This window comes from Peromyscus californicus, unplaced genomic scaffold (assembly GCF_007827085.1).
Source record: "Peromyscus californicus insignis strain IS unplaced genomic scaffold, ASM782708v3 Scaffold_2__1_contigs__length_46816999, whole genome shotgun sequence".
Taxonomy (NCBI): Eukaryota; Metazoa; Chordata; class Mammalia; order Rodentia; family Cricetidae; genus Peromyscus; species Peromyscus californicus.
The window spans coordinates 34,970,151-34,984,477 of record NW_026294540.1 but is presented as its reverse complement, the minus strand read 5'-3'; the positions used below and the strand labels follow the sequence as shown (position 1 = coordinate 34,984,477).

The 14,327-nt window shown below is 51.5% G+C and overlaps 1 protein-coding gene across 1 annotated transcript; it reads left to right on the top strand.

Annotated features, from left to right (window-relative positions):
* Nucleotides 1-8,773: 8,773 nt before the first annotated feature.
* Nucleotides 8,774-11,186, top strand: Foxl3 (forkhead box L3). The gene is made up of 3 exons (XM_052754296.1): nucleotides 8,774-9,040; nucleotides 9,791-9,959; nucleotides 10,162-11,186. The coding sequence occupies exons 1-3, from the start codon at nucleotides 8,934-8,936 to the stop codon at nucleotides 10,534-10,536; spliced, it is 651 nt and encodes a 216-aa protein (XP_052610256.1). The 5' UTR covers nucleotides 8,774-8,933; the 3' UTR covers nucleotides 10,537-11,186.
* The last annotated feature ends 3,141 nt before the right edge of the window (nucleotides 11,187-14,327 follow it).

The window sequence follows — 14,327 nt, the reverse complement described above, 5'->3', positions numbered from 1 at the left end:
TGTGTGTGTGTGTGTGTGTGTTCTGAGGACAGAACTCGGAGCCTCAACCTAGCACAGGAAGCACTTCGTGGCCTGAGCCGTCTCCCCAGCCCTGTTTTCCTCCTTTACTGAGGCTCAGATGCAGGAAGTCAGACCCTAAGCCGGTAGGTTCCTGAGCTGGCAAACTCAGTGCCAGGCACTTTGACACTTGGGGATGCTGAGGCCTGCTGGACCCCAAGTCCCCACCTGGGCCCAGGGAACATTCTGCACAGTATACCAGCAGATGGCCTAAGGCCACTGAACCACCGGGGAACTAAACAATGATCAAGTGGCCCCCAAACTTGCCTCCCATCTTCCTGTCTCAGCACAAGGCCTGGTATTTGCCCCATGCCTCAAGGAGGAAACAGAACTACCGTCTGGCAGTGTGGCCAAGGACAGGCCAACTTCCCTTGCCCGGTGTGCCAACTCCAATGCAGGCTTCCAGTAGGCAGGGCACAAGTGTTGGCTTGTGCAGGTGTCCCTGTTCATGACCACAGGGGTCCCAGGACATCTCATCACCATTACTTCAATCCTTCTAAGGTCCTCCACTACCAACAGGCCTGTGGGACCCTGTGGCAGGCCGGACTGAAAAGAGTGTCTTCATCACTGGGTTACAGAAGTGACAGATAGAGATGTGACCAAGTCACTAGACCTGTGAGAATTGCAAATGGACGGACATCACCCGGGACAGACATCTCATTAGAAATGAAGATGTCAGGCACACCCCACCTCCACAGGTTGATGTCCAACCACTAGTGTGACTGGGGACAGGGCCTTGATGGAGGTGAAAGGGTAAGTGACTTCACACAGATGGCCCTACTCCAATGCCATGGGTCCTTATAACATTTTTATAAGGTAATAGCTGAGGCAGGAAGATGGCTGGGAGTTCCAGGCCAGCCTGGGCTAGAGTGAGACCCCCCATCTCAAAAATAAAACAAATCCAGTGAGATGGCTCAGTGAGTAAAGGTGTTTGTCACCAAGGCTGATGACCTAAATCCAATCCCCAGGACCCCCATGATGGAAGGAGAGAACAGAGAATGAATCCATGCAAATGGCAGGACCAGATGCTGAGCGAAGACTGGGAGTGGGTCCAGAACCTTGGTGCCCTCTGGGAGTGGTATGCCCTCCCTCCCTGTGAGAGGATCAAGAGGTCAGTGAGAGGAGGCATGGAGTCTTCTGCCCACTAGCATCTGCTGTAGCCAGGACAGCATGGGTACTCAGGCTGGTGCAAAACCCAGGCGGTGGCCTCGGGTCAAACGCAGATGCTCCGCGGCATGCAAGCCAGTCTTCCTGCTCTTCTCTGGCCTGTGCGCTCACTGGGTTTCATGGCACCTCACCTCAGCCTGCACGCACAGGAGGTAGGTTGGCCACACCTGTTTCTTTTCATCCTCCTGGCCCATCATCCTCACCCCCACAGTCCCTGTTGTGGGTACCACAAGTCTCTAGAGGGACCGAAGAACCTTAACTCCTGAAACTCACACCTGCCTTTTACCCCAATCCAAGGAGCTGTGAGACCACAGGAGGATATGCCAGGGAGGAGCATGGAGGCCACACAGGTCATACATTTGATCTCTTCTGTGGGAGGCTATCTCCATGTGGCAGAAAGACATGAGGGCTGAGGAGCCCTGGCCAGCAGGCTCCATGTGGGTCTGGGAAGATGGCTCATGTCATACAAGCATGAGGACCTGGGTTCAGATCCCTAGCACCCACATAAAAAACTAAGTGCTGTGGCATATGTCTATACCCCAAGCATGGGGAGAGGGTAAACAGGCAAATCCTGGAAGTTCATTGGCCAGACAGGCTAGCCAGTCAGTGAGCTCAGGTAAGTGAGCATCTTACAATAAAAAGCAAAGAACAGCGTTGATCTTTGCCTCCATATGCATACACACACACACACACACACACACACACACACACACACACTTGCACCCATGCACATGTACACACACATACACCACACACACACACACACACACATATACACATATGTCATACACATGCTAAATAAAGAAATAAGCACTTGTCTTGCTAGCTAAAGCCAGCAAAGTGGCAGTTGTTTGTTACAGTGATAGATAACTAGTAGACCATGCCATGGCTGTTCTCAACCAATGGGTCATGACCCCCTTGGAGTCACATATCAGCTATTTACATCATGATTCCTAACAGTAGCAAAATTACAGTTATGAAGTGGCAACGAAATGATTTTATGGTTGAGGGTCACCAGGACATGAGGAACTGTATTAAAGGGTTGCAGCATTAAGAAGGTTGAGAACCCCTGTTTTACACAAACTAAAGACTTCTCCATCAGTTTGTAATTGCTCACACTCACCCAGAGGGACCTGATGATCTTCCGGCTGCATTTCTATATCTTCACTATTTCCACTTTTATGAGTTACTGCACAGGTCCATGCAATGACCCAAATACAACTGTTTCACAGTAGACTCTAGCAGAGGCTGCTCGGTGACTCAAGGTCAGTTCCACCTATGACAAGGGATCACAACCCTGCTAGCTCAAAACAACAGAAATGTGTTCTCTTGCAGTTTGGAAATTGTGAGTCTGAAACCAACGTGTGGACAGGATTGACCACTCTGTCTGCTTTGGGACATTTCAGGCTGTGGCCTCTCTGGTGCCCACTGTCATGTGGCCTCTGAAGTGACTGTGTATCCTGGGTGTCTCTCTGTGGCTCTGGGTTCAAACTTCATGGTCCTTTTTACTATGAGGACTCAGGTCTTAAAGCAGGACAGTGTCCTCAAAATCCTCAGTTACCACAGCAAACAGACCCTGTGTAATCCCAGCACTGAGGAGGTAGAGGGAAGGCCATCCAGTCTGCCTTATTGGTGAGCTCCAGGCCAATGAGAGAGGTGGATGGCATTCCTGAGGTTGACACCAGGCCTCTTCATGTGCACACACACACACATAATAAAACAAATTTTGAAAATATGTGATGGGGCATTAGAAATGGCTCAGTGGTTCAGAACTTCTCTTGTGAAGAACCTGGGTTCAGTTCCCAGCATGCTCACAACCATCTATAACTGTAGTTCCAAGGGATCCAGTGCCCTCTGATAGCTCCCAGGGACACCAGGCATGCATATGGTGCACATACATACATGTAGGCAAAGCACTCACATTCATTTAAAAATTAAAAATAAAATGACGTCAAGAGACTAGACATGTGGCAGGGACCCCAAAAGCCAAGAGAAAGAACCTGATCACTGTTGGTAGGTGTCCTTGAGTGTATGTGTGGGCATGGGCACTTCCAGTTTCACTGGGTTGTTTTTTCCTGAAATCCTCTTCATTCCCTGCCCTCCGTGTTCTATCTGTTTTAGCCTCACTGCCAAGCAGCTTAAAGTACCAAAGCAGAATGTAAACCATCCGATATGGGAGACAAGGAAGCTGAAATAGTATTAAAGGTATGTCCACACTATAATGGGGCTTTTCCAGCCTTTGAATATTAATCCACTGAAAGCCAGTGTGCTGGCACAATAAGCCACTTCCTGGAAGTCAAGAGCATGGATGGCCCACATCTCTGTTTGGAAAGCTTGCAACAACTGTGGGCAAGAAATTAGGCGCCACTGTCAGCCTGCTGCCGCCTTCTAAACCAGTGTCTTCACACCTTCTCCAGTTCTCATGTGAGTGAGCGGGTGAGGCAGACCGCAAGAACCCACAGACAGTAGCTGCACGCTGTTAAATCACCATGAGTGGGAACAAAGCCGATGGCACACCTTTTTAATGTTTCGTTTTCCCTGAAGTCACCTAAAATGCTTGGGTCTGGGGTGATCTGACAGCCCAGTCGACTGCTACCAAACCCATCCTGGCGCCTGGATATACCGCACAGAGGACTATCAGCTAATAGTTAGCCGGCTGGGCCTTGAGGTTATCCAGTTGGTTTGAGCACACCACAGATGCTTTGAGGAAGCCGCACAGCAACCACAGACGCTTGCTGAAGCACAACTCTGGCTTCAGAAGATACTCTCCGAGCTGTGAAACAGCTTACTCTAGATCAGCAGTTCTCAACCTGTGGGTCTAAATCCCTTTGGGGTTGAACAACCCTTCCAAAAGGGTTGCATATCAGATATCCTGCATATCAGATATCTATATTATGATTCAGAGCAGTAGCAAAATTACAGTTGTGAAGTAGCAATGATGTAATTTTCTGGTTTGGGAGGTCACCACAACATGAGGAACTGTATTAAAGGGTCGTAGCATTAGGAAGGTTGAGAACCACTGCTCTGTTGATGATGGTGTTGACGATGATGATGATGGTGATGGTGGCGATGATGATGATGATGGTAATGATGGTGGTGATGGTGGTGGTGATGATGATGATTCAGTGGTAGAGACAGAAGGGCAGCTGAAGAGTCCTAGAGGAGAAGCAATGCCAGGAAGCAGAAACAATGAGAGGGAATAGAAGTAGAGAGGGCAGAGAACCCAAGGATGGAAGATTGAGAACAACCAGAGACTAAAATCTGAGAACCACAGTGATTGAGAGAGTGCCAAGAATCTGCCAAAACTCAAGGGCCCAGGGTCCCAACCTAGGCCTTGAGAGCTGAAACCCTGGCTGCTGTAGAGATGAGAGTCCCAGCACCCAAGGCAAATTTGGAAGCTGTGACACTCACTCTGCTGTGATTAAGCTGTGACGCCGCTGCCTCCTGCTGCTGTTCACTGCTGATGAAAGCTGCCAAGTGCCAGGGTCACTGGTGGTTAAATCTCAGAGCAAAAAGCCTCCAACCTGAGCACCTGGAGGCATAGTTATGTGGCTTCTAAAGCCAGGATCACTAAGGCCCTGGTTCTGGGGGCTTGGAACTGTGAGCTCCTGGCTCCGCCTGTCCAATCTCTAGGTCTTCGGTACTCAAGGGCCAAGGACAGGCAGCCACCACCAGATGTTCTGTTTTGTTTCTAAGTCCATGTTTCTTATAGCCCAGCTTGGCCTCAAACTTGCTATATATTAATAGCTGAGGCTGACATTGAACTCCTGACCCTCCTGCTTCCACCTTCACAATGCTGAGAACACACGCATGCACCCCCATCCCTGTTTTATGCAATGCTTGGAATGCAAACCAAGGCCTCACACTACATAATGCATTTAAAGCCAGCCTGGGATATATGAGACCTTGTCTTCAAAACAAAACAAAAACAGGGCTGGAGAAGTTTCTCAGTGGTTATCTCCCTGGCAGAGGACCTGAGTTCAGTTCCCAGCACCCACATGAGGTGGCTCACAACCACCTGTAACTCCAGATCCAGGGATTTTGAACACCTCTGGCACTGTACTCACGCACATATATGCACTCACATACACATAAATAAAACTAAATCCTTTTAAAAAGAAAAATTATTAAAAAGAAGTTCAAGGCCATCTTAGACTGTGTTGTGAGTTCATGAGACTATCTAAAAAAAGAATAGATTTACAGTCAATGTTATCTGCATTTAGCAGAATGGACAAAGATTCTCTTCTGTCCCTAGTTCTCATGAGCATACATGTGAGTATCTGTTTAGATAAGGATAGGTGAAGTGGCAGTATGATTTCACGTATGATCCAGAAACACATGGACCAGAAACTTTGATCATATCTTAGTTAGGGTTTCTATTGCTGTGAAGAGACACCATGACCACAGCAACTCTTATATAGGAAAACATTTAATTGGGATTGGTTTACAGTTCAGAGGTTTAGCCCATTATTGTCATGGCAGGAAACATGGTGACGTGCAGGCAGACATGGTACTGGAGAAGGAGCCAAGAGTTCCACGTCAGGATCAACAGGCATAGTGGGCCTGGCTTGAGCATTTGAAACCTCAAAGCCAACCCCTCGTAACACGCTTTCTCCAACAAGGCCACACCCCCTAATCCCTGTCAAGTATCACCACTCTCTAATGACCTATGAGCCTATAGGGGCCTTTCCTTTTCAAACCACCACTGGTCATGAGTCACAAAGCCTAAATTTATCGTGACTATGCAGGTTTGCATGGGGCCATGAAAGGATATCATATAGATGCCATGCTGCCTGGGTGTGAGAATGGGGGCAGGGCACCCGTGGCAGATGCAAGCACAGGGATTCGAGATGAAGTGCATGGTCCCGTAATCACCTGGAAAGTTTGAGACACCACACAGTGGTCTTTGGCTACATCTGCCAGAGCATCATGGAGACAAATGCTGTTTTGTCCAATGAGTCTGCTTCCTGATGGGTAAGCCCTTTCCCAGGGATGGAATCATTCCCTCCTGGAGACTGTCAGTTAAAACTTGGGAAGTAAACAAACTCACAAGTTTCAGGAAGCTCCTCAAACTTACAGGCTTCACAAGGCCCCTCCCCAGAGTAACACAAACAGTAATGCAACTTTTCTGAATATCACCCATTTGAGCCATGTGCTTGTAGGGAACCCCAATAAACTCATTGCTTCACTGAGCTAGACCTGGGTGGAATGTTTTCTTTGATCTGTATGGGCCTGTTCTCATCTCCCCAGGAAAGGCCACACAACACTTATGGAGATAAAAGAGGCTGAATGAGTGGATAGTTCTGGAATATCAAGGTGTGTAGTACTCAGTTTCCCTTTGGGTTTTTTCAAGTGTAAAACTCGCACCAGCCCTTCAGAACTGTCTAGAGAAGGGAAATGTGAGCTTGGTTAAGACTCTCACTAGGGACACATGTATACCCAGGCAAGGCAGGAGACAGGACAGGTGCCAGGTGGAGTGGCCAGTCCAAGCCTTCTAGTGATGGGAGCAGGATCCAGATGTGGATGTGACCTTGTCTGTGAGGCCAGGTGTTAGACTTCCCACATGTATCACCCTACTCCCTCCTTTCCATGATAACTATTTTCTATGCCCTTCAACTGTTCAGCCCCAGCTCAGGGGTCTCCTTTGACCCTCAATTTCCTTTACGTGACGGCCTCTCAGCTCTGCCTTCCGGTGCTCATAGAATCTGTCCCACCTCCCATTGCCCCTGTTCACACAACTCCCTACACCCCAGACCCTCCAGTAGAACACAAACTGCTCCATGTGTGTCTTGCAGTCTGGGTCTGTAGGTCCACGTTATACAGAAGAGTCTCCCCTCTTCCTCCATTTCCCTGTCGCCCTTCCTGTCCCCCCCTCAGGCCTCTGGGGCAGTGTTGTATTTTTACCCACCTGCTCTCCTCACAAAGCCAAGATGGCTGCACAGCACCCTCCATTCCATCTGCCCTCCTTTCCATGCAGCCTTAGACTCCTCCCTTTGGAAAGTAGCGTGGATCTCTTCCCTCAGTTCTGAGTGAGCCTGTGACTAAATGGTGCCATCGCTAAAGTAGCATCTATATAAGGCTGTGCCGTGTCTCCTGGTCTCGCAGGTGTCCTGTGAGTCAGGCTATAAAGTGGGTAAACATCTGAGATTGGCTTTTCTGCTCCATTGGGGGGTTCAGCCTGATTCTTGAATATACCAGGAGTCCCTCCATTTTTACTGCCTGCGTAGGGCTCATTCACAGCATGGATACTACACAGTTTACTTAACCACGCACCTGTTGAAAAGCGGGTTTCCAATCAGAAGATGTTTCCTCTTAAGCCTCTCGGAGCCTATGGGGCTGATTTCAGGTTTCTGTATGACTTGTGTAGAGGTGTATTATGGGATATATGGGTCATATGGTAATCACGTGTTTATATAGTTTTTTGTTTTGTTTTTTGTTTGTTTGTTTTTTGCCTCACTCTGTAGTGCAGGCTGACAAGAAACACATGGTCCTCCTGCCTCGGCCTAATGAGTACCAGGATTATAGGCCTATGCTGCCACTACTGACTACGTGTTTTGTTTATTTTTTTTAATTGACAAATTGTTTCACAGAGGGGCTCTGCTCTTGATTTCCCCCAAATTCTTGACTCCTGTTGCTGAGTGTGGCCTAGACTAGAACAGTAACCATGCCACCGTGGCACAAAGCAGCCTGACCTACTGTGCCCAAGCTTCTTCAAAGAGGACCTCAGTGTCATCCACCTAGGTGGCATTTGTTACCATAAGAGGGGTAGCACTAGGCCCCAACAATGAAGTACCCCTGAAGGTGCTGCCCTAAAGGGGAAATTTTCCCAGGGCTAGCCCTGGCCTCTCATCTCTCTGGGTTCACAGACATGGCTCCTAGTCTGACTTCTGTTAATTATTGGAAAGAAGTCCCCGGACTGCCAGGGGTACCCCAAGACACCCGACGTCACCACAGTTTCCCAGACTCTGACTCAGGTGCCCCTACATGGGCACTTTACTCCTCCCAGGGCCAGAGAGCCCGTAGGAAGCTCAAAAGAATCTCTGTGGTCCCGGGGGACCCAGAGCGCCCATGGGAGGACACTTCTAGGCAGAGCTGGACAGTGGAAGGAGGACTCAGGATGCTGTAAGAAACTCTGGGCCTTGGAGTCATCATTCACCTGGTGCAATGGGAAAACAGGACGCCAGGACTGGGCAGGAGCCCCCTTCTACCTGGACCAGGATCTGTGCCCTAGGGCTAAGCCTCTGTCTTATAGGAGAGGGACAGCAGTTCGGCTCTCTAGGACTGGCCCCCATCACTTCTAGCTGTGGGTCTAGCAATGAGCCCAGAGTCTCCGAATGAGGATTCTGTAGGCCCTGCAACAGGCTTAGAGTTGGCCTCAGGGGAGAACGGACAGGGGTCGCCCTGTCTGTGGGGCCAGATCACCCCCCAGGCCTCCCTTGCCCGCAGCGGGTCAGAGGTGGCGACGCCCCCCGCTGCGCTCCCACTCTGTGGTGGCTGGGGACAACCCCCGCACTGGGATTGGACGCCAGAGAACCAGGCGGAGCGGGCGGGGACCCCAGAAGCCCAGGCTCCCCGCGTCCTGCACGCAGACGCTGTTGGCCCAGCCAAGGGAAACCAGTGCCTGGCCCACAGCTGGCGGCCAGCGCGGAGGAGGCGGCGGCGGCGGCGGTGGCGGCAGCGCCAGGGCAGGCCAGCACAGGGTGGCCACGATGTTTGACAGCTCGCAGTACCCCTATAACTGCTTCAATGACGATGCCGACGACTACCCTGCCGGCAGCTCCGACGAGGAAAAAAGGCTCACAAGACCAGCATACAGGTGACCCCGGGGCAGGTGACAGGGCCCACAGAAGCGGTAGAGGGCTGGGTCTAGAAGGGCTGACCCGGACTAGGGAGAGGTGGGATTCCTTTCTTATGCGGGTCTTTGAGGAAGGACATATTCCAGTGCACTGTGGAGATAGCCCCCCCGGGGGGGGGGCAGGGAGCGGGGCAGGGGCACCAAGAGCTGAGCAGGATAGTGGGGTCTGGGTAGAAGTGGGGAACAGCAAGGAGATTATCAAACGACAGCTTCTTCTGTACCCCAACGCTCCACTGGAGTCTTGGGGGGGGGGTCGGTATGGGTGTGCGGAAAGGGATTCATTTAGCAGGCCCCTGGCAGCTTTAAAGGGTCCTGCAGCGTCTAGAAGGTATTGGAGACTCCAGAAGGTTTCGGGGGTTCCAGAGAGTCTCAGTGCTCAGAGGGCCTCGGGGTTCAGAGGGTCCTGGGGGTCTCGAGCGGGCTTTGGGAGGCTTCAGGGGGTAAAGAATGTCTCAGAGGGGCCGGGGTGCTTCCGAGGGTCCGGAAGACTCCAAAGGATCTTTGAGGGCTTCAGAGGTTCGGTAGAGGCTTCAGCCAGACTGCTGAGCTCTGGCCGGTTCTTGGAGCTCCAGGGGATGGGGGCGTGGAGGGTGTCCATCTGGTCTCCAGGGTTCCAGGCAGTCCCAGGGCAGATCTGAATCCACCAGCGCTTCTGCGGTTTCAGCGCCACCCCGCCTGATGCAGCCCCTCTGTCTGGCACCCCTGTCGCAGCTACATCGCGCTGATCGCCATGGCCATCCAGCAGAGCCCCGCGGGACGCGTGACCCTGTCCGGCATCTACGACTTTATTATGCGCAAGTTCCCCTATTACCGCGCCAACCAGCGCGCCTGGCAGAACTCCATCCGCCACAACCTGTCGCTCAACAGCTGCTTCGTCAAGGTGAGCCCCTCCCCCGCCCGCCGCTCGCACTGGACCCCCATGTGTCCAACTCATCCTTGGTGACAAGGGGGGGAGGGGTGTCACCACCCGCACCGAGACAAGTGCCTTGCTAGCAGATCCCCGTGGGGGCCCGCCATTCACTTGCCAGAGGCGCGACCTGCCCCAGGCTTGGGGACGCTCGCTGAGCCCCACACTCCCGCAGGTGCCACGAACTGAGGGCCACGATAAGGGCAAAGGCAACTACTGGACGTTCGCGGGCGGCTGCGAGTCCCTCCTGGATCTTTTCGAGAACGGCAACTTCCGTCGGCGACGCAGGCGACGCGGCCCCAAGCGCGAGGGACCCCCAGGTTCCCTCGAGCCAGCAGCGCGCGGGTCCCCGGACCCCGACAGCGCGCGAGCCCCAGACCGCGAGGCCCGGGCTAGCCCTGCCACACACAGAGACATCAAATTCAGCATTGACTACATCCTGTCTTCCCCGGACCCTTTCCCTGCGCTCAGGTCACCCTGTCACTCGCAGGAAGCCAGGTATCCGGCGCTGGAGCCCCATCAAATGAGCTTCCATTTTTGGGCAGCATGAGGTGGCCTCCGGAGCTCTGCAGTCCGTTGAGGACTTGGCCTGATTTCCCCTGAAGGAACGACTTGAACCAGGGATCTTGAATCAAGAACCCTGGACGTTGCCACATCTACATACATCTTCCCAGACTGCCCGGGGAACTCAGCTCTCCACTTGGAGGAAAGCTCTGGAGACCTTCTTATAAAAGGTATTTATGGTGGTGTTGTGACTTTATAACGAATAAAAATAGTTCTTTCGCAGGAAAACCTGGCTCGGATTCAGCTCCACTTCAGGATTTGCTGTGGACTCACTGAAGCCCCCTACACCAGGCTGTAAAATCACCCGACGCGGGAATCAGGTAGCATTTTGTCCTCAGTCATGTGACAGGTGGCTTTGTAGACACCGCCATTCCAAAGTTAAAGTGTGCTCAGTAACTTATTCATGACGCTGGTTAAGGTCTTCCCTGTAGCTAAAAACAATGAGGTTTAAAACAGCGAAGACAGATGTTGACCTATCCTGGGGCTCTTACCCCAAGGCTTACAATGATGTCAAACTATGAGTGGACATAATCAGAAGTAGCCTGTGTTCTCAATAGAAATGTACCTCCCAGACCAGGCATGAGGACACAGGCCTGTCATCCCAACACTTAGGAGGATTACAAGTTTCAAGGCTCACCTGGGCAAAATTAATGAGATCTTGCTTCAAAATAAAAAGAAATTTTAAAAATTTAAGTGGCATGTAATTTCTACACAGGGAAGAAGAGAGGAAGGAAGGAAGGAAGGGTGTGGAGGGGGTAGGGAACTTTACCCTGATTCTACTCAGTCCCCACCAGCTTCCTTGCGCGCAGGTACTCTAGCAGGGGACGGTGCACCAAACCAAACTGCACAGCTAAGCGCTCAAGCCAGGAGTGGAGGTGTACTCCCTTTGAAATGTAAATGACTTTATTACCATTGAGATGGGCAGTTTAAAGAACACAATTAGGCACAGTGACACTATCCGTCCAATGGTCCCATTTTTTTCCACCAACCCACATTAACTGTTTGCTGTGACTTAATTTGGATGTTCACAATCTCATGCGCTCTGTGACTATTTCCTTGAATGACAAAATCGCTCCCCAACCAGGCTAGTAGTCTCAATTGAGAATTACAGTCCCACTTGGGTTTAGAAATGGGTTTCAGGAAAAGAAAGGTGGGCAGAGCCCGGCGGTGGTGGTGCACACCTTTAGTCCCAGCAACTCAGGAGGCAGAGCCAGAAGGATCTCTGTGAGTTTGAGGCCAGCCTGGTCTACAGAGCAAGATCCAGGACAGGCACCAAAACTACACAGAGAAACCCTGTCTCGAAAAAAAAGAAAGAAAGAAAGAAAGAAAGAAAGAAAGAAAGAAAGAAAGAAAGAAAGAAAGAAAGAAAGAAAGAAAGAAAGAAAGAAAAAAAGGTGGGCAGAGGCAGGTTGGAGTCACAGGAGAGATCTCTTAGGCCTAGCTACCGTTCCAGCCTGATGGAGTAATCCCTTTGTTCTCATGCCTGCTCCATAGAGCGCTTACTGGCTGGAGAGAATAGAAGGGGCCCTGGGGCCCTGCTGGAGATCTCCTTGAAGGAGTATGCCTGCTGTCTGACCTCCAGGCCCTGCTGAGCACAGCCTCTGCCTAGAAGCTGTTCCCCACCCAAGCTAGCAAGAGGAGAGGGAGCCCTCCTCCAAAGCCCCTTCCAAAGGTGCATCCCCACCCCACCCCTCCCCCGACTTGCAATACCACCCGTGAGTTTCCAGAACTCTGATGCTCCCACCAACATGTCCAGCGTGCTTGTGGGCTCTGCTGTGTTATGGCCAGGTATAACATGGCACCCAGACCTGGGCCTCTCCATGCTGGCTCCCTCCTCTGCCCCGGCTTGTCTGTGCTGTCAGATGGTCTTGGTGAGTGCATATGTGCCTGTGTGTGTGTGTGTGTGTGTGTGTGTGTGTGTGTGTGTGTGTGTGTGTGTGTGTGTGTCATGCTTTTTGTCTGTGTCCTTGTTTAGTATATCTGTTCTTTGGGCATGCTAAAAGCATCTGTGCAAGATGACTTAGGACACAGATGGTACACACATCAGCGGTAGCTCACACAGTGTCTGAATATACACTTTTCCCTGCTACCAACTGAGCAAATAAAAGGTGTGTTTCATCTTTTGGATGCTTGCTTGCTTCCGACAGTTTGTTCTAGCTAGCAAAGCCTGATTTGAAACCCGAAAGCCCCTTGCCCCGAGCAAGACAGAGGGGCTTAGGGAGACTCAGTACCTCTGCACAAGGGTTCACTGCCAAACGTCATCTCCACAGCCACAGATGGGAAAGGTGAGGACGGTGCCAGGTGAGGCTGGTGTACCTTGAGGTTTGGCAGTCACTTTGCCGAGGCTATCAATCATGTCCTTAGAAGCAAAGGGACATTTCCAGTTTGCCAGTGTATGATATCCCACGACGTCAGGAGTGAGTGGCATTTAATACCAATAACATAACAGAGGTGAGGGCTGGCCGTGACCTATTCAAATGTCGCTGCCACCACGCGGACTCGCCCAACGTGATTATAATTAAATACTTTATGCCGCTCTTGCAAATCCGCAGATTGATCATCGATACGTACATTACCAGCGCATTACCCCGAGCAGATGTCTGCCACGCACGTGTCACGGATCAGTAGGTTTCTATTAACAAAGTTGGGAGGTGCTGCCAAGTGCAAGTTCGGGGAGGGGAGAATGTATTTGAGTTACCACGGTCCCAACCAAAGTTCCTGGGCTGGACTGCAAATCTCTGCAGCCCCAGAAGAAAGCAGAGGGAGCGCAGCCAACTTCAGAGGGCAGAATACCTAATTCAGGCTGTAGCTCTCCACGTGGGATCTGGTGGGAGGCCCAGCAACCTCCCTAGCTGGCAATGGAAGAGAGCTCTTTCCTACAGCAAGCCAGGATGTACCTTTGGGTTCCTCTGCCCATCAGGTGCAGCCTGCCTCCTGGAGGCTGCTGACTAGTCAATATAACAAACACTCCACACTGGTATAGCCTCCACCATGGGCTACAGGGGCACGGGGCACTGCCAAAAGCTGAGACCCTAAGAAAAGGCATGCCATGGGAGCCCATCCCTAGGCTGGAAAGGATTTGGGGCTTGCAGAGTCGATCAGATAGCAAATATGGCTACAGGCAGGCATAGGAATAGATCCCAGATTGCCCCAGGCCCTGTGTTTGCCCCAGGTCAGACTGGCCTTTCTTTAACCTTGGGACTGAGCACTGAGGACTCCCCATTGCTCGCTTGGACACCTCACTTCCTTGAAACCACTTCCCAGTCCCCACACAGGCTACCGTGCAGTATCCCTCGGGCATTTGAAGCAGACAGAGAGACAAGGGTGCTTTCTTCTGTCCTCTGCCTGTGGCCCTATCCCATCTTTTTGGAATGGTCTGCGGTGGCCTCCTGTTCTCAGGCTCCCCCCTCCCACCACCTCAGTTTCCTCACCAAAGACAGGTTCTCTCCCACCTCCTGAGTTATGACACTATAAGGAACGCCGCCCCCCCCCAAGCAGGCCTGGGCTGTGAGGTCCAAACTAGAGTGTGTTCATCTCAAAGCCGGGCTTCCAGGAGGTCTCAAACATTCTAGGCTTAGAACACAGGCTGGAGCCTGTTTCTCTCCAAACTGTCAACATGAAGTTAGGTATCGTGGGACCCATGGCAGTCCTGTGTCCCTTCCAATGTCGGGTCCATCTTTGTCTGCCTCCCACCAGCCTGAACACGCCCCTCACCCCCTCTGCTAGCCATTGGTTCTACCTAGGCAATTTCCAGATGACCTTCCAGGTTCTGGTGAC

Bases quoted from the DNA above. Each gene is read 5' to 3' on its own strand.
- Foxl3 (XM_052754296.1), top strand. From the start codon at position 8,934: ATGTTTGACAGCTCGCAGTACCCCTATAACTGCTTCAATGACGATGCC. The intron at 9,041-9,790 runs GTGACCCCGGGG...CCCCTGTCGCAG, and splicing joins CTCACAAGACCAGCATACAG to CTACATCGCGCTGATCGCCA. The intron at 9,960-10,161 runs GTGAGCCCCTCC...ACACTCCCGCAG, and splicing joins TCAACAGCTGCTTCGTCAAG to GTGCCACGAACTGAGGGCCA.